The 20,302-nt window shown below is 44.8% G+C and overlaps 1 protein-coding gene across 2 annotated transcripts in view; it reads right to left on the reverse strand.

The window, feature by feature from the left end:
- Wdr81 (WD repeat domain 81) overlaps positions 1 to 20,302 on the reverse strand; it is a 123,808-nt gene that overhangs the window by 64,131 nt on the left and 39,375 nt on the right. For both annotated transcript variants that reach the window (XM_068367309.1, XM_068367308.1), the window contains exons 10-13: positions 18,750 to 18,950; positions 17,989 to 18,134; positions 7,049 to 7,233; positions 5,694 to 6,849 (exon numbers count right to left, since the gene is read on the reverse strand). In XM_068367309.1, the coding sequence (XP_068223410.1) occupies positions 5,694 to 6,849; positions 7,049 to 7,233; positions 17,989 to 18,134; positions 18,750 to 18,950 (1,688 nt within the window). The remainder of the gene's footprint in view (positions 1 to 5,693; positions 6,850 to 7,048; positions 7,234 to 17,988; positions 18,135 to 18,749; positions 18,951 to 20,302) is intronic.

A 20,302-nucleotide genomic window follows, 5' to 3' on the forward strand; every position in this document is an offset into this window, starting at 1 on the left:
ATGAGGTATATTCAACTGCTTTTAACCATCCAAAAAAAATATATCCTGTAGATTGTACCTGATTTTATTCATTTCTTGGTTCTTTGAAGATTATGACATTTGAGGAAAGAAAAAGGTCCTTGTTTCAAAAAGAGAAAGATACCAAGCTTTAATTATGATGACTAGATTTGTGCTCTTGATTCCACAATAGCCAGAAGGAACAAAACCATGAATTCTACTCCATATTTAATTTCAATGTAGAGTGTATAAAGCACCCAATTTGTCCAGGGGAAAATGTTAGAAGGCCATCCTCAAAATATAAGCTTTAATGAATATCCAGCATTTCTGTGCAAAATATGATTAATCTTTTTAGGTTATGGTTTTAAGATGTTCTTAGATTTCTAACTTTTGGTTTTATGAATGCACTACTAATATGCCTTATACTATGCCAACTGGAACGCTGCAGGATTGACAGTAATAACAATCCCTTAGCTGAAAGACTAGAGCCTCTGATTCTACTTGGCTAAACTTCAAGAAAGCAGATGTACAATTTCAGGTTTCCAAGGATTTATCAAAGATAACACTTATGTAGGCTTTCTCTTAGAAAGTCTCTTAAAGACGTATCACCATCAGGGCAAACTATTGGTAAACATTCCTACCTTGGTCAGGGTGGTACTACTTGGGTTGTTAAATAAAATGAAACTACAGTATATAATCTACCCAATATAGCAAAGCCCTGGCAAATGGAAAAAACGTGAAAACTCAACTCATCTTAGCCTAGATGAGGATAGCTATCAAACAGTTTTTAAAAATCCTAGGAAGTGAACAAGTATTTTGGGATTTTCTACTAAAAATATATATAAAATCTTTAAAAACACGTTGCACAGCCTCTGACTGCTAACAGACATCTTGGTATAGTGATTCTTGAGAAAAAAAAAAACTTTATTCTATGGTCAATAAAGTGTCTTGTGACAAATGCAAAAGAGAAACTCCTTATGAGCTATGTAATGATTATCAAAGATGTATCATTGCTCATGAGGTCAAGACCAACTGTAACTTGAAATAGTTACAAAAGAAAAAAAATAACTTCAAAATCTAACTAAATGATCAGTCAAAATTTTTAGGACAGGTGAATGTCTAGTTACCTGACAGACATGCAAAATGCATGAAAATCCAAGGATCTACAAGGTTTATACATATAGCTCCAAACAAGTTGACAAAATTCTTTGAATTAGGTATGAAGTGACTTGGATTTGTGAAGACCATAAATATGGGCAAATCTTAAGCGATTAGTTTGTTGTGCTATAGATATCAATCCAGAAGCTATACAGATGTGTAAATTTTGAAGAACTTTTTTTTTTTCTACTTTATTTATAAAGCGTAATAAAGGTGCACGGTTTTCTTATACATTATTCTGTGAAATGTACCCCCCTTAAATCATGAATTTACAATTAAATCTTTACATAGTAAGAAAACACACAGGCATTGCTTGTTAAATGCCTTTATCTTCATAATTTCTTTATGATGTCCCAAAATTAACAAATCTCTTAATATTTGCATCCCACATCTAGCAACTTAGTCCAATTGGTTTCCAGCTTGTGATCTATTATTCAAACTGGATAAAGAACTTTATTTAAGGGAGCAGAAATGGGACAATCTTAATTTGCCAGAGTTCAACTGATTGATGGGATGCGCAGTGACTTTAATATCCATTTGCAAGGTTGGTAATTAGTGTGATTCACATTTTAACTAAAAAATTTTAATTGGAATGATGATCATGACTTAGAAGCAAAGAATTAGAAAGCCAACATCTATAACTATGAGGGGCTTGATACTCATACTTGTTAACAAACATAAATGCCAAAATTTTTCTCATTCACAAACATAATACATATTGCCATGAAAAACTTGAGCCACTTTATTTGAGAGAGGTTTCTCAATCAGTAAAGCGTTTAACTGGAGTGGTTTATGCTGGTATGTAAGGTTCTCAAGCCTAATTCTATCTTTACAGTGTGTAATATATGCTGCTAAGGTATTCAAGAGAAATTTTACTATGCAAAACAACTTCATACACAGATCAAATTGATCTACATTTCAATTAAAATATTTCTTCTGAATTACATGATTTAGCATACATGAAGTTATAAAAATATTTTACTGCTCAATTTACTTATAGCAAAGCAGATGACACCAAATTTTCAGGATTTTCATTTATGGAAACAAGTACCAAAACAGGCACACATACTCTTCGGAGACTGCTCTTTTGACAAACCCCATTAGGCATCTAAAATTCAAGATAGCAGCCATTTTTCAAGATGGATACCAATGAATATACACAAGTATTGTATTCTTGTGTAAGATTGATCTTGTCAAATCATACTTTTTTCACAGAATTTGGAACCATGAATTTAAAACCATGAATCTAAAAACTGACTGGCTTGTCCCTTCAGAGCACAAGTAAATGTACATCCGGTGGACACTGGATAGTACTGCTGTTGTGAAACTCAGCAAGGTGTTCAGTATCAGCTGAATAATCTTTTTAGTCCCAAATTCTGTCTAATAAGCCTTGCATCACTTAGCTACATGAAGTTTAATGTAGATGTTTAGTTGAACAGCCATGCGTGAATTGACTTGGTGGAGCAGTGAAGGAGAGCTGAGCCATAGGTAACGGGGCATTACAGCGCTTTGCAATTAGTTACCTAGATGGTGTAAAGATTGCACGGAACTTAAATAATACTGAATGAACAAAAGGGTTAGGTGTAGGTCATATATCTTTATTCTCAAACCTAGTCATATCCCATGACATATTCTAAACTGCAGTCAGGTGCCAGTCATTGGTGTTGACCAGCCAACATATCCAATAGTCAGGCAGGTCACGTAGCAATTGCCTGAAATCTAGTGAAAATATGTTCGTTAGAATTTTCAGAGACTTCATATAGAGATGGTGGCAATGAAGTCCATTGGAACTTTAATCCAGGATAGTAGTTGGAAAGGAGCCCTAGCAAAGGCAGGGATACCATCACCTGGGACAACAGGTGCACCAGATAACAGCATATAGTCTGTATGAACTTCTGAGGGCAGCCCACACAGACTACTTGAAAGAGACAGATGAACAATCTGAAGAGGTTTCTAGCTATTAAGCTTGGAGTGAGCATCGTAAAATGCAGCCCCCAGTTTCATTTCTAGTATATGGCACTGCCAATGGAACTGGTGATCCTCTTGTTGATCCATTCATTCAGGGAAGCCAACTTCTTCCCAGATTCTCAGTCACTGGCTGAACTGATACTGTACTTCTTTGCCAACAGCAATGTAAACTATGCATGGTGGCTTCCAATCCTCTACAGGGCCATGGTGATCCTGGAATAGAAGCATCCTCTGCGGTCTCATGAGTTCCAAAGTGGGAAGTTTGCTGTACACAAATCGAGCCGACAGTTCTCAGCAGTGGCTATTGACCATGCTCACAAGCATGCCAACGCTGTCATCAAAGAAGGATGGGAAGCAACAGGCATGATTGAAGACCAATCGGAACAGAAAAGATGGATGATAGTTGTTCCTGAAGTCAGTCATTTGGTCGCACAGTAAGAAGCAGCATGTAGGACCAAAGAGGAATAAACACGAGCTGCCATGAAGAGCAGAACAAGCAGTGTTTTCCTTGAGAATGTAGAACTCTTATAAACCATGTAAGATAGGAGGAATCCTTTCCAGAAGGAGAGTTAAGACTTGCTTTTGCTTGATGAAAAGGATATTCTCATCAAAATGCCACTGAGCTGATTGGCACACACCATGAGACGGTAGGGTCCATTTCCATAAGATTATGAAGGGACTGGAAGGTGAAGAAGAATCCCCTTTCTACGAACAAATCAAGAAGAATAATGTTGACGTTTTTCTACAGGTACTAGCTTCTGTTGACTCTTTAAAGCAAAATATGCTGAAGGCAGACTCTTAACTGTTCTCCAAGCTGTTCAAAACATGCAAGAGCAGGGTATGACTTGAAGGAATTCTCCTGTCATGATATCATGATAACAAGTCACATCCTGCTGCCCTCTGTGATGGTAGAAAGCTCCATCCTTTTAAAAAATCCTACTTCACTACCATTCTTGAAAGCCACATTACAACCTCTAAGGAAGAACCAGACACTTGACACCATCATCATTGATGGTGCAGTGCTGGTAAACAGTCTGCCCACCTGGGGTTCAAAAATGTTTAAAGAGTATGCAAGGCTCAATGTTATTCCTACAATGCAAACATATTTTAATGAATAGAGGAGAAGACGTTTATTATGTCTTTCGGTAATCTAGTCTAAAAGCTGAAACTAGAACCATAAAAGAATGCAGGGTGAGATGCAGGGTGACAAGGGAGGGCAAAATTCCCTCCAACTGGCAAAACTTCCTGAGAGAAAATGATAAAGCCAATCTATTCAAATTTCTGGCTAAGACTGAACACTGTGACCCAGGGAGAAGATGCCGTCAGCAACTACACTATCAATCTAGCTGGGGAAGCTCAATACAGTCATAAAGAAGCTGGCACACGGATCTTTGTGCAAGCCAGGCATGCACTGGAAGCAGCCAGCAAAGTCACCATGGTCAAAGCCAATGACACAGATGTTGTTGCCAATGCAGTCAGTGTTCTGCAGGCACTTCAGGAGCAAGGTCTACTGCAGTTGTGGGATGCCTTTGCCCAAAGAAAGAACCTGATCTGGGTTCTTGTATATGACTTGTATATGTGGCTTCACTGGCTGCAATGCCGTTTCATCATCTTATGCTACTGGGAAGTAGTTTGCTTCGAAAACCTGGGATTTTTGTGACGAGGCTTCCAGTGTCTTCAGCAAATTCAGCTATTATCCACTCATAGTGGAGGATATAGACCTGGAGAAGTTCTTTCAAAGTCATGATGTGTGCCAGATCCAGCATAGCTGAAGCTATTGATGATGTCAGGTTGGACATTTTTGCTGTGAAGCAGAAGCCATACGAAGCCATTCCTCCAACCCGAGTCAATCAATAGTGTCAACCCGAAATCCAGGCTCCTGCCAACTAGGGCTTGACCAAGAAAGGAGATCTGTGGCAGATATTTTGGACAAGGCTTCCACCCATTGCAGATTTGCCAGTAGCTGACCAAGTGTGGAGGCAAGTCGGTTGATGCAAATGCTACTGCTGTGATCTGACCTGGACGGCACTCTGCATCTGCAGATGCAAGGTTTTGAAGTGTTGTAGCACAGCACTGTATACTCATCCAGGAAGCAAGATATGTGGCAAACAAGCATAGGCGTACTGCGTACATATATATCCAATAATATAGGATGCTTTTTACACTGATTATGATTTTGGGACTGATATTATGGTACAAAGAAGCTAGTGAGTTAGTACTTAGTTCAAAATCAAAATTCTACATATTAAAAATATATGATTTGACACCAAGATCATTCAAATAGGACAAGTTTTTGCAATTCTATTACAAAATGCAATAAGTCTGTATATTTACTGGTGTCCATCTTGGAAAATGGCCACCATCTTGAATTTTTAGGTTGTTAATGGGTTTTATCAAAAGAGCAATCCCAAAGTATGTACAGTATCTATCCCAACTTTGGTGTCTATTTCTGGAAATAAAAGATTGTTACACTTATCTACTCCACTATTGGAATCTAGTTATCCTTTAAAATCAAAACAACACTGTATAATTAATGTATATAATACTTAAGTTAACTATTCACTACTTACTTTAGAGTCGTAGACTGCTTTCTTACAACTTCCGATGACTGTTGAGCCTTTCCAAGAACTTCTTTGTAACCTCCAACACCTTCAATAATTGGTGTTATGAAATGTGATAGGAACTTGTGTAATCCAAACCAGACGATTAGCTGCAGCAAAAATGACCTATGATAAAGTTTTAGGTGTTTGTCAGTCACAACTTCAGCTTCAAACAACTTCACCATTAGTGGCAAAAGATGCTTGTTAGATTCCTCAGGTCCAAGTGCCTGTGCTAAAGGACTGATTAAGTACCATGCAGCATTAACAGCACTTTCTTGATAATCAAAAAGTTCTATCAAGTAAGGGAGAATAAGATCTAAGCCCTCAGCAGAAAGGCTTTGCAAAAGTTTTGGTAAATCTCTAGCTGCTGTCTTTACTCTGATTTCTGCCACCTTGCAAATAAAGTCTTGTTTCAACTGTGGTTCACACTTTATTGCATGTGCTTCACTCAATAACTGAGAATACTGTCTCATCTTGCACACAAAGGCGTAAAGTTTAGGAAAGTAGGAAGGGAAGACAATAACATTAATTAATGGTTGAAGTAACTGATGAGCACTAGGCGGTGGCAACCCATCAGATGAAACGGGTTCATATTTGTTAGGAAGAGTATTATCGTGAGAGCTTTTTGTACTATTAATTTGGAAAATGACTTTTAACGTACGTCTTATGCACCTAGGTATATCTGTCTGATCATGCATCACAAGTTTACGTGCGTGAGTATATCTATCTGACAGTGAAGCCTTGCTACTTAAAATATGACACTTTGAAGATAAAAACATTTCAACAATAATACATCCAATTGCTTGCATGTCTCGAACACGTCTAAGATGTGCAATTTGCTTGACTGCAAGCTGAGTATCTTTACACTTTATATTCTGATCGGGTATAGTTCTTGAAGACTTTAATACTAAATTAAAAAGCATTTCAACTCTGTTTAGAGCCACTAGCGGATTGTAATCTTGTGGTAGCTGAATATTTGGCATTTCGGACAATTTCTCCTCAAAAAGAGATGTTCTAGACCGACTCAATTTTTTAGAGAACGCTAAAGATTTGACACTTTCAGTTTCGTCATCTTGTCGCTCTGGTGCAGAGTCTGCTTCACTTACATCTTCACTCTTTTCACCCTCTGAAAAACATAAAAAAGAATTAAAATAAATAATACATATATTTTGCACATCTATGCAGTATATTAAATAGTGAAAGAGGTCTGAAAATATTCTCCACAAGTAACAAAAAAGTCAACATGAGTAAATTCTCCAGAAATAATGAAAAAACTTTCAATGCACTGAAAAATGAGAGAAAGAGCTGACCTCTATCAAACTTACTTGCATCTTGCTGCAGAGACATATTAAATTTTGGAGGCGATCTCCCAAGATAGGGTGAAGGAGTAATTCTTGGAGGGTGAGGCATAGAAAACAACTGCACAACTCCACAAACAGAGAGGGAAGTGTGAGCATCAACCAACTGGAGACAAACATTCTTGGCTTTTACTGATGCAGCTCCTGATAACCTGCAAAATTTGACATTTTAAAAGAAAACTCAGATGATAAATGCAATGCAGAACAGCACTAATACTTCTGGGGATTTACTTCCCCTTAACAAATGACCTTCTCACTCACAAATTGTGAGAGAGGGATGTTTCCAACAAGCTACCTCTATGAAAGATGATACAACATTCCCAATAATGTACTTCTAAATGTTATAAAATATCTTTGTAGTCAATCATAGAAACTATGATTTCTTTAAATTAAAGGAGACTACTTTTCTCAACAGTGAAGAGTGGTGGTTCTACCCTCTAAACCAAATTTGAATTCTTCTGACAGTATGCTAAAAAGGAGTAGGTAATACGGGTGTAACATGGACATTTATTAAGCAGGTGTATTGACAAAGATAGAAATTTTAAAAAGATTTGCAAATATTATTTTTTATGTGTTGGGCTGTTAACAAGCTTCCCTTTGGTACTAGTGTCAATTGGTATTAAAAAGAAAAATAATATTCCTATCATGAAATATTTCCAGACTGAACATAATGGAATCTGTTTTTAACATGCAGGTTTCTTCCCCAACCTTGATCTGCATTCTAAAATTCAAACACCTGCAAATTCTCCCAATTACCCAAGATCATGCTTCAAGTGAGATTTGAAGCCCTTTGTACCACAACATCAATAGTTCAGTCTTATCATGCCTCCTTAGGGCATGATCCTTTTCCAATTCCTGTATGCCACAGAGATCCATTCAGTTTTAGCTTTGGAGAACAGGTTGAGCTCTGCTAATTCACCAGTTAGAAACAGAGGTCATACATGAGGGTCTTTTTCTTCTAGTGGGACCTATTTTTAGAGGTTTTAGAGAACTTAGAGGGAACTTCCCCCAATTTTGAGTAACCAACATAAAAAATGACAAATTCGAAGATAATTTGTATTTTTCCTAACCATACAAACCTTAGCTATTTACAAAGGGTTTACTTTTAGCGCAGCTGAAATGACGAGCCAATAGTTTTTAACGAGGGTTAATTACCCCCGTGCTAGTTAGCGGGGGGTGGGGAAGGGTAGCTTGCTACCCCTCCCCCCTCCACACACCAGTGACTTGCTTCACTTCACTTAGAGGTAGGACTTGACTTGGGGGTCAGGGATGGCGGGCACATATGTGTAAATAGCTAAGGTTTGTATGGTTAGGAAAAATACAAATTATCTTCGAATTTGTCATTTGTTCCGTAACCGAAATACAAACCACGCTATTTACAAAGGGTGACTTACCCCTTAGGAAGGGTGGAAAGTCCCCAGCCTTACTGACTTCGGCTTGCCCGGGGGCTCGATCCCTTAGTGAGCAGCACTAGAGAGAGGGAGCCCCTGTACCTCACAGGTTCCTAGCATCGCTAGGAACGAGTGGCCTACATAAGTAGTGTGAGGAGGAGAGTGTGACTCGTCCTATGAAGTTGACCTTGAGACCTTCAGATAGGAATTCTAGGATAGGACGTTCCCCATACCACCTCGTCAGGGTATGGGAGACGCAACGGTATTAAGCTTAATACTAGGAGCACAAAGAAGCATGGGTTACCTGCAGAGGTCGAGGTCAGCTATGCGAGGACCAGGATGCTGCTTCCCCAAGAGAGGGGAGAATGAAGAAAGAAGTAAGGGTCAGACATACTCTTTCATTCACACAGACTAAGACCGGGTAACAACGCCCTCAACCTACTGCTACTTGTCCAAAAAGGAGCCTGAGGTTAGACCAGCTGTTGTGCAGCCACCACAGGGCCGATAGAGAACGTATCGAGGCTCCTGTGGGTCACGTCTTGCAGGTAGTGGGCTGTGAAGGTCGTTTGACGCTTCCAGACCCCCGCTTGAAGTACCTGCGTCACAGAGAAGTTTCTCTTGAAGGCCAGGGATGTAGCAATACCCCTGACATCGTGGGCCCGAGGGCGACGTGACGGAGGAGGGTCAGGATTCAGGGCATGGTGGATAACCCTTCGAATCCAAGCAGAGATGGTGTTCCTTGTGACCCTCCTCTTTGTCCTGCCTGTGCTCACAAACAAAGCTCGCACATGAGGACGGACTGCAGCCGTTCTCTTCAAGTAGTACCTCAGACACCTCACTGGGCATAGTAGCAGCTGGTCTGGGTCGTTTGTTACAGAACGGAGACTCGCGATCCTGAAAGAGTCGAACCGAGGATCCGGCACTCCAGGATTCTGAGTCTTGGCCACAAACTCAGGGACGAACCTGAACATTACCTCCCCCCATCCCCTTGAATGGGCGATGTCGTACGAGAGACCATGAAGTTCACTAACTCGCTTGGCCGAGGCCAAGGCGAGTAGGAAAGCCGTCTTCCAAGACAGGTGGCGATCGGAGGCCTGGCGTAATGGCTCGAAGGGAGGTCTCTTGAGAGACCTGAGAACTCGAACCACGTTCCAAGGAGGGGGTCTCACTTCCGACTGGGGGCAGGTAAGCTCATAGCTACGTATGAGTAAAGAGAGTTCTAGCGATGAAGAAATATCCACGCCCTTCAATCTGAAGGCCAAGCTTAAGGCTGAGCGATAGCCTTTCACTGCCGAGACAGAAAGGCGCATTTCTTCTCGCAGATACACAAGGAAGTCCGCTATTGCTGGAATAGTGGCATCGAGTGGAGAGATACCCCTTCCACGACACCAACCACAAAAGACTCTCCACTTCGCTTGGTAGACTCCCTCAGAGGACCTTCGCAGGTGCCGAGACATTCTCTCCGCAACCTGTTGCGAAAAGCCTCTCTCCGCGAGGAGACGCTGGATAGTCTCCAGGCGTGAAGCCGAAGCGAGGCTACGGCCCTGTGAGGGACACCGGAGTGGGGTTGTCTGAGAAGCTCGTGTCGTGGAGGAAGCTCCCTTGGGAGTTCCGTCAGGAGTTGCAGAAGGTCCGGAAACCATTCCGCGTGATGCCATAGCGGAGCTACTAGAGTCATGGAACAGTTGACCGATAGTCTGGTCCTGTTGAGCACCCTTCTCATCAGACAGAATGGTGGGAAGGCGTACACGTCGATGTTGTCCCACCGTTGCTGGAAAGCATCTTGCCAGAGTGCCTTGGGGTCCGGGACTGGTGAGCAGTACAGGGGCAGCTTGAAGTTCAAGGCTGTCGCGAACAAGTCCACCGTCGGGGAACCCCACAAAGTCAGGACTTTGTTGGCTATCTGAGGATCCAAAGACCACTCGGTACTCACTATCTGCGAAGCCCTGCTCAGACTGTCGGCGAGCACATTCCTCTTGCCAGGAATGAAGCGAGCTGATAGTGTTATCGAGTGGGTTTCGGTCCACCTCAGAGTCTCTACTGCAAGATGGGATAGCTGTTGCGAAAAAGTGCCTCCCTGCTTGTTGATATAAGCCACTACCGTGGTGTTGTCGCTCATCACCACCACGGAGTGACCCGCCAGGAACCGTTGGAACTGTTGAAGGGCCAGAAAGACGGCCTTCAATTCTAGCAGGTTGATGTGTAGGCACTTTTCTGATTCTGACCAAAGGCCTGAGGCCCTCTGGTTCAGAACGTGCGCCACCCCCCTCCTTTTGACGCGTCCGAAAACAGAGTCAATTCCGGGGGAAGGACGAGAAGACTCACTCCCTTTCGCAGGTTCTCGTCGGCCAGCCACCACCGCAAGTCCGTCTGTTCCAGAGACCCCATTGGGATCAGAGTGTCCGGGGAATCGGATCCTTGATTCCACCGGGACTTGAGCCGCCATTGAAGGGATCTCATCCTGAGGCGGCTGTTTGGAACCAGACGGGCCAGGGAGGATAGGTGGCCCAAGAGACGCAACCACGATTGGGCGGGGAGTTCTTTTCGCCTGAGGAAAGGTTCCGCCACCCTCCTCAGCCTTGCTATCCGGTCGTCTGATGGAAAGGCTTTGTGGAGATTGGTGTCTATTAGCATGCCTAGATAAACCAGTCGCTGGGACGGCTGCAGAGAGGACTTCTCGAGGTTTACCACGATCCCCAGATCCTGGCAAAGATCTAGAAGCCTGTCTCGGTGTCGAAGAAGGGTCGACTCCGAGTCTGCTAGGATCAGCCAATCGTCTAGGTAACGAAGGAGACGAATGCCGTTCCTGTGCGCCCAAGTCGAAATCAGGGTGAACACTCTGGTGAACACCTGAGGAGCTGTGGAGAGACCGAAACACAGCACCTTGAACTGGTAGATCTTGTTGTCTAGGCAGAATCTCAGGTACTTCCTGGAAGACGGATGGATTGGGATCTGGAAGTACGCATCCTTTAGATCCAGTGTACACATGAAGTCTTGTGGTCTCACCGCAAGTCTGACTGTGTCTGCTGTCTCCATGCTGAACCGGGTTTGTTTGACAAACCTGTTCAAAGCCGAGAGATCGATGACGGGTCTCCAGTCTCCAGTAGCCTTCTTTACAAGAAAGAGTCGACTGAAGAAGCCTGGAGAGCCGTCCACGACCTCCTGGAGAGCACCCTTCTCGAACATGGTCTTGACTTCGGCCTGAAGGGCCAGCCCCTTTGCCGATCCCATGGCATAGGAGCTCAACGACACTGGATTCGCTGTCAGGGGAGGTTGAGATGACGTGAACGGGACGCGATAACCTTGGCCGATCACCGAGATCGTCCAAGCATCGGCCCCGAGATGTTGCCACCTGCGGACGCAACGCTGAAGGCATCCCCCCACAGGTGGACACGCAGGGGGACTGCCACCCCTAGGGCTTGCGGCCGCGGCCGCCACCCCTAGAAGTCTTGCCTCCCCTGGAGGACTTACCACCCCTCTTGACCTTGGCTGGAAAGGGCTGGGGCTTAGACACCACTTTCTTAGCTGCCGGTGCCTGTTTTGGAGCCTTACGAGGCTGTTGCTGCTGTTGTGGCGGGGCTGGAGGCTTATAGGGCCGAGTTGTAAGGGCCCTGTGGAGGAGGGAGTCCGTGCTGGATTTCCTCCACCTCTCAGCTGTTCGCTCCAAGTCTTGAGGCTCAAACAGGCTCTCCCCCAGGAGGGAGGCATGTCGGAGCCTACACACATCTACGGCGGGGACCTTCGGATGGAATCTCTCGGACACAGCATCGCGACGCTTCAACACCGAGTTGGCCCACAGGGTGGTAACCTGGTGCGCCAAGAACTCGATGGAGCGGGTGCCCGAGAGCAAGAAGGTCTCTAGGGCCTTCCTATTGGTCTCCTTGGACAAGTCCTCAGATCGCAATAGGATGCCCAGAGATCCTAACCAGAAGTCCAGCCACGAAGTGGCCTGCATGACACACTTAGCGACCTTCTCGTGGTTAAGGATCTCTGCCGCCGAGAACGACACCTGCCGGGCAGAGAGTTTCTCCAAGGGAACTCCCTTCGCCAGCTCCTCCACAGAGTGATGGAGCGGAAAAGCGAGGTTGTGCTCACCCAGGATCTCGAAATACCTCCTCTGCTGAAGGCGAGGAGGAGGGATGAGTTTGTTCCCGGCAGTGGAACGACTGGAGGAGGCAAGAAGTGCGAGCTGAGCATTGGCCCTAGCTCTGGCACTCTTCAGCCCCCGAGACCAGGGCAGAGCTGCACTGGTCTTAGGGGCCTTCCGAACGTCGAACACTTCATCCAGAATTGTGTCTTTGCCTTCACGGGGGGGGGGATGACTGGATCCGTAAGACTGTTAAGTTGCCTTATCAGGCTTAGGACCTGCCAGAAGGCATGTTCAGACTCTTGCTGTTCTCCTCCCTGCGGGCTGGCAGCTAAGTCTCCTGCCCCAGGAATCTCTTCCTGGGGTGATACGTGGACATTCCCCTGGGTAGTCATGGGTTCCTGTCGAATCCTTGCAGAGGATTTAGGGATGGTCTTGGAATCCTTGGGCTCCCTCCTAGGAGGGATACAGGATCCCAACAACGAGGTTCGAGGGGCCCCTTCCTCACGAGACAATTCTCCTGCCTGAAGCGAAGTCTCCCCCCCTGGTGCCGGGGGGAAGACTACCGGTCCACTGGACTCACCTGAGGACGGAAAGGCCTCGTCAACGGGAGAAGGAGAGAGTACTCGTGCAGGAGAGGGGACCCTCGAGACCGACCTCTTGGGAACCAACTTCGCCCTGGGGGAAGTCACCACGAAGTCCACTCCTCTCTTTCTCTTCAGCGTAGGAGAGACAGCCGCTGGTTTGTTACCCTGGCCGGCGAGTGCTGGTTTCATAACCCTCACTAACGCCCGTGCCAGCGGACCAAACCAAGTCTGCTGCTCAAAGGACACAGAGTCCGAAATCCTCGCTAAGGTGAAAGGGATCGGGCGATCCTTTGGAGTGGACACGACGGTACCTGCCTGAAAAGAAGGTGGGGAAGAATGCTGTAATGACCTGTCCTCGTCCTGCAATACCAACCTGTGCTTGGATGGAGGTGATCCCGAGTGCCGTCTAGGAGCACGCGTCCCTGCTGCTACCACCGGCTGTGGAATTCGCCGCGAACTATGGTCGCGCGAGGGTGAACGGTCGCGCAAAGGCGAATGGTTGCGCGAGTGATCGCGCGGGCGCACAGGCGAGCGGTCGCGCGGGCGCGCAGGCGAGCGGTCGCGCGGGCGCGCAGGCGAGCGATCGCGCGGGCGCGCAGGCGAGCGATCGCGCGGGCGCGCAGGCGAGCGATCGCGCGGGCGCGCAGGCGAGTGGGCGTGAGGGTGGGCAGGTAAATGAACACGTGTCCGAGGCGACGAACGCAAGCGATGGCACGACGGCGAGGGATCGTGCTGCCGCGTAGGTGAAGAAGATCGCTGGCGATAATGATCACGTGATGGTAAGCGATGGCGAGCAGCATGTGAAGGTGAATGATTGCGCGCAAGAGGGCGGTCGTTCAGGGTTGCGCGATGAGGAGCAGCATGCGTAAGCGGGCGATCGTTCAGGGTTGTGCGATGGCGAGCAGCATGCGCCGGTGAATGATCGCGTGAAAGGGTGCGATGGTGATCAGCATCCGCAGGAAGGCGATCGTTCAGGGTTGTGCGATGAGGAGCAGCATGCGTAAGCGGGCGATCGTGCAGGGTTGTGCGATGGCGAGCAGCATGCGCAGGTGAATGATCGCGTGAAAGGGTGCGATGGTGATCAGCATCCGCAGGAGGGCGATCGTTCAGGGTATTGCGATGAGGAGCAGCATGCGAAAGCGGGCGATCGTGCAGGGTTGTGCGATGGCGAGCAGCATGCGTAAGCGGGCGATCGTGCAGGGTTGTGCGATGGTGATCAGCATCCGCAGGAGGGCGATCGTTCAGGGTATTGCGATGAGGAGCAGCATGCGTAAGCGGGCGATCATGCAGGTTCGTGCGATGGCGGGCAGCATGTGAAGGTGATCGCTGGCGAACTGGTGATCGCTGGCGAGCTGGTGATCGCTGGCGAGCTGGTGATCGCTGGCGAGCTGGTGATCGCTGGCGAGCTGGTGATCGCTGGCGAGCAGAAGGTCGACGCGTGTCCTGTGAGAGGATAGGTTCACGAGCAGGAACGGGAAGATCGCTGGCGCGTTGGCAAACATGTGTTTCTGACACACGATGGTGAGCAGGGAGTTCAGCAGGAACTAAAGGGTGGTCAGAGACCGCAGGGCGATGGTCCTCAAATGAGCGCTGACGCTCGGAAGAGAGCTGACGAGCAGGAGAGCGCTGGCGAGGAGGGCGAACCTCAGGAGAGAGCCGACGAGCAGGTGAGCGTCGGCGAGCAGGAGAGTCTTGGCGAGCAGGAGATCGTCGACGAGCAGGAGATCGCTGGCGAGCAGGAGAGCGCTTGTGCGCTGGCCCTGCTCGCGTAAGGGAAGAATCCCTTAGCCCCGAAGGGACCGTTGCCCGTCGGGTGACGAGTTCTCCAGAAGGCGAAGATCCGGCAGGAGATGGAGAGCGGTCCGCAGAGAGGTTCAAGGAGGGCGGAGTAGTCGGTTGAGGCTGACGAGGAGAGTCCCCCCCGGAGGACGAAGACCCAAAAAGGCGCCTCTTAGTCCCCCTGTAAGGGGAAGGGAGGCCCTTGTGGCGTAGAGGGCGGTGAGCCTTACGGCGGAGGCGGCCTCGGGGGAGATCGTCAGGACCATCGGTCCTCCGAAGGGGAGTCTCCTTCAAAACACTTCCCTCAGAAGGAAGCTGGGCAGCAGTCGAGACCGAAGGACTCACTTCCCCCTTCGAAGGATGCACGGAAGGAGGAGGAGAGCCTAGAGCACCATCACCAGCAACAGCACCTGCGTCGGAAGGCCCAGCCACGTCGGAGGCCTCTGTCACCACGACGTCGACAATAGACAGAGGGTCTACCTCCGCTACCACCGGCGACTGTTTAACAGCGGCCCCCAACGAGACAAGGTCAATAAGAGCGACCCTGGAGGGCAAGCCCTTAAGCCCCAGGGACGACCAAATCTGCAACAGATCATCACTGGATAAAGTATTATTATCAATAACCTCCCCCGGAGGAGGAGGGGGAACCGCCTCGCTATGGGAGGCGACGCCCTCTCCCCCCACCGAAGGTAGGGAAACAGAACAAGGGCCTGCGCTCCCACTCGGACGACTCTCCTTAGGAGGCGGACGAGGGGGAGCTTCGGAGGAGGTTTGGGCGGCGGAAGAAGAGTCCCGAGAACCTTCCTCCTTCAAGGCTAACCCCGGAGGAGAACGGTCTCTCTTGGACTTCTTCTTACGCCGACGGCCAAACCTCTCCCACTGGGAGGCAGACCACTCCCTGCACTCACGGCACATGTTATCCTGGTCGCACCGTCGGCCCCGACATTGAGGGCAGAGGGTGTGAGGATCCGTAATCACGTCCGACATGAAAGTCCCACAAGGACGGCCGGCAACTCCAGGGCATGTCCGCATATTAAATAAAAGAAAATAACTGAAGGTCAACTTCCAACCAATCACACAAGCTGTAAAGAAAAAGAAGAAAATTAAAGGCTGTCACGAAGGCGATGAACAGACACGTCTGATCACCGCCGAGCCAAAAGTGAAGTGAAGCAAGTCACCGGTGTGTGGAGGGGGGAGGGGTAGCAAGCTACCCTTCCCCACCCCCCGCTAACTAGCGCGGGGGTAATTAACCCTCGTTAAAAACTATTGGCTCGTCATTTCAGCTGCGCTAAAAGTAAACCCTTTGTAAATAGCGTGGTTTGTATTTCGGTTACGGAACAAAGGGGTATTTTTCTTCTCTTCGCTCCTCCCAGCCTGACAAGAGATTTACTCGAGTTAAGTTCATATTGCTAGGATGCCACAACCCACACTCCCCAGTTATCCACTGCAAATGAAGCTTCTTATTCTGAATCCCCTACTGCCGCTACCTTAGCGGTCACCAAGGCGACCGGAGGAAGCAGCATACCCTATTGGATCTGCGTCACAATCGCTCGCCATTCATTCCTATTTCTAGCATGCTCTTTTGCCTCTCTAACATTTATAGATATTAGGTTGGCCAAAGCACCAGTCACCCATTGAAATACTACCATTAGAGAGTTATGGAGTCCTTTGATTGGCTAGACAGTACTACATTGGATCTTTATCTCTGGTTACGGTTCACTTTCCCTTTGCCTACACATGCACCGAATAGTCTGGCATATTCTTTACAGATTCTCCTCTCTCTTCATACACCTGATAACACTGAGATTACCAAACAATTTTTCTTCATCCAAGGGGTTAACTACTGCACTGTAATTGTTCAGTGGCTACTTTCCTCTTGGGAAGGGTGGAAGAGACTCTTAAGCTATGGTGAGCAGCTCTTCTAGGAGAAGAACACTGTAAAATCAAACCAGTGTTCTCTAGTCTTGATTAGTGCCATAGCCCATGTACCAAGGTCTTCCACTGTCTTGGGTTAGAGTTCTCTTGCTTGAGGGTACACTCGGGCACGCTATTCTATCTAATTTCTCTTCCTCTTGTTTTGTTGAAATTTTTATAGTTTATATAGGAAATATTTGTTTTAATGTTGTTGCTATTCTTAAAATATTTTATTTTTCCTTTTTTCTTTTCCTCACTGAGCTATTTTCCCTGTTGGGGCCACTGGGCTTATAGCATCCTGCTTTTCCAACTAGGGTTGTAGCTTAGCCTAAGCCAAGGGTGCATAATCAGGAGCTTCAGTGGACAGCAAACTCGATGAGGAGCGCAAAGTCCTATAGTCTCTCTGGTAATTCATGGGCTTGCCAGAATATCACCAAGAAGACTTGGCCTTACCACATTTCTCAATGAAACGATACTGCCCAACGGAAGGCCACAATTTCCACTTGGTAAAAAGTGGATAATTGCAAACAATTATGCTCCTAACTAATGGGGATCTATCACTGATGCAGGTCCAACACACACACATGTACTTCACTCTATTATTCATACGAAGCCGCATTATCAACCATTCAAACTAACAGGTAGAAAAAGATTGAACAACCTTAGATAGGATCCAATAGTACAGTATGTTAATATTCGTTGTGGAAGAAGACAAATGCGAGGAGTTTTTGACAAGCGAGTGGGTGGAGGCTACTCGCCAGCTCTCGCCACCTGTTGTTAATTACCTCATTAACAACTTCAACAGCCATTCGTATTCTGCTGAGGACATTTCCCTATTATAAAGGATGAAAGGTTTGTGTGTGTGTGTAGAAACAAATAGGCATGCGATCATGTTACAAATGACAATAGAACTGAAAAACAAGGGAACTATGACATATCATCAAGAAGATAGTTGCCATTAATTGTTATATAGCTTGATGGTTCCCAGAAAGGGAGACATTTTGCAAGGAGAGAAAATGGCTAATTTTCATTTTGGGGTAGGCATTATTTGAACAACTTCAAAAGAGAAGTACTATGAACATCAGGGGAGTTCATAGAAATAATAATACTACTCAGTAATTCATCATTCAAATAAAGCAGGCTCCTTACTTATGTCCAAAATTAAGATCAATCCAATGGTGAAGACGCTGGGAAACTCTGTTGCTTTCTAAAACTGTTCGATGGACATCCAGAAAGTCTTGAACATCTGCACACCAATCAGGTACCTCTAAATCACTCAAATCTGGATGAATGCTCTAAAAAGAAAAGAAAATGGTATGAGAGCTATATTGAAAAGCACATTTCCTGAAAATGGTATTATCTCATGAATTTCATGTAGTTTTACTGAAATTATGGGAATGTGTTATTGATTTATTATTCTAAGTACTGTAGATCATGGAAATGGCGTGATTTTAAGGACATGATTGGAAAATTTAAAAAAAACTAATACCATGGATATGAAATGGTTATAACCAATACCATAGCCATATTTCAATGATACTGATGTATTTTTCAATAATGATAATGATCTGTGGTAGTAAATGCAGATAACCTACAAATACTGAAAATATTTTCTTGAAAATTAAAATCATACTGACAAGAGGACTGAAAACATACAGAAAAATATCATAAAAAAATAAACAGTAGAGCAAGAAGGACTGCACAATGAAGACAACCCTTTGAAAATAAACTGATTGGACTTAAAATAGAGAAAAATATGCATGCATTCTTAGCTCTTCTACAAGGTTTGTCTACTCTTAATTTGTCTGCATGTTTAAATATACAGGAAAGTATATAACCTGCTGTACTGTATATTAATAAATGAGCATCAAAAGAAAAAAAAGAGAATTCATACACTTAACTATACATACCTTAAAAATAGTAGGATCGGTAAAATATTCAGGAATGCATTCATCAGGTGTCCAAAGATACAAACGACTAATAGTCGCAGGATAATGTTCTGGTACCCACTGTTGTCGAACATATCTTGTTAAAAGTTCCTTAGGTGTTACACGAGCTTTGTATACATAGTAAGTGATTTCGCTAAAAATCTCCGTCACATGATGAGCAACCTAGAAACGGAAATATACATATCTCTAAAAAAAAAGTTGATAACAGGTAAAAAATCAATATCTCTCTCTCTCTCTCTCTCTCTCTCTCTCTCTCTCTCTCTCTCTCTCTCTCTCTCTCTCTCTCTCTCTTCAAACTTTACCTAGTTGTTGTGACAACAACAACAACAACAATAATAATAATAATAATAATAATAATAATAATAATATAATAATAATAATATAATAATAATAATAATAATAATAATAATAATAATAGACTAGAGTTTGAAACTGGGTAGGTTTGGATATACTTCTGCATAGGCCCAAAGACCCAGGCCTTCTGAGATTGCACAAAAGAAGCTAAAAATGGCAATAGCTTTTGAAGCGTTCATCGCAATGAAAACTACACTTATTAACCCTTTGAGTACAAATTCCTCACCAAATAATTTGGCACTCAAGCTGTGCTCATTTAGGCCATTTTACTTAACTTGTCTTAGCACAAAAGCTATGACAGATATGTCTCTTAAAAAGTCTTTTCTTGTAAAATTTTCATACATGTAAATAATAAAAGGAGAAATAAATTGTAATTACTGGATGTAAATTATATCCCATGGCATTCAAATGGTTAATTGTTTGAGTGGCATCCTCATCATCACCCCTGCTATAAACAATTAACCTTGTATTCAGGTTCACCTTTGAACTAGTTAATTTTATTCTACATTTGAAAATTTAAATTTGGTCAGCACCCATCTAATCATATTTTCCCAGAAGCAGAGCAGTAAAGCCTTTTCCTTTTACGTAATGATTATCTACATTACAATATTGCCCCTGGCATGAGACATGAAGAGAATGAAGAACATCAATGCCCAGAAAAAATGACTAGAACAATCTACACAGTAATCAATAACAAATCCAGATGAAAACATCCCTTACAATCACTTATAACCAAAATAGCATATACCGGTATATCTGGAAAATTAGCTTTAGTAAAGTCAACTTGTTACAGCAACACAATGATTGAGTGACAAAAGATATTAAATTCTGACCATGCAAAGGTTATTGCCTATAACTACTAGATTATCTCAAGGTACAGGTGCTATACTAGAGGTCTAAGCTTATTGAGAGGAAAGAAATTTGAATAGTTTCCAGTTCACAGGGTTAAATGTCAATATAAGCAAGCTTCAAGAGAGAAGCAATAAGAACATCAAAGGAGGTTCATAGAAATCAAGTAATTATAATGTATCATTTGACTACATTCAATTTTGAATAAATCTATCATTGCAAAGTATTGTAGACATTTACATGTGACTAATGTATATCTATTTTGTGTCTAGTAGGAATATCTGTACAGTATGTTCTTTTCTTGTACTTTA

Source organism: Palaemon carinicauda, chromosome 45, assembly GCF_036898095.1.
Source record: "Palaemon carinicauda isolate YSFRI2023 chromosome 45, ASM3689809v2, whole genome shotgun sequence".
In the NCBI taxonomy this organism is placed as follows: Eukaryota; Metazoa; Arthropoda; class Malacostraca; order Decapoda; family Palaemonidae; genus Palaemon; species Palaemon carinicauda.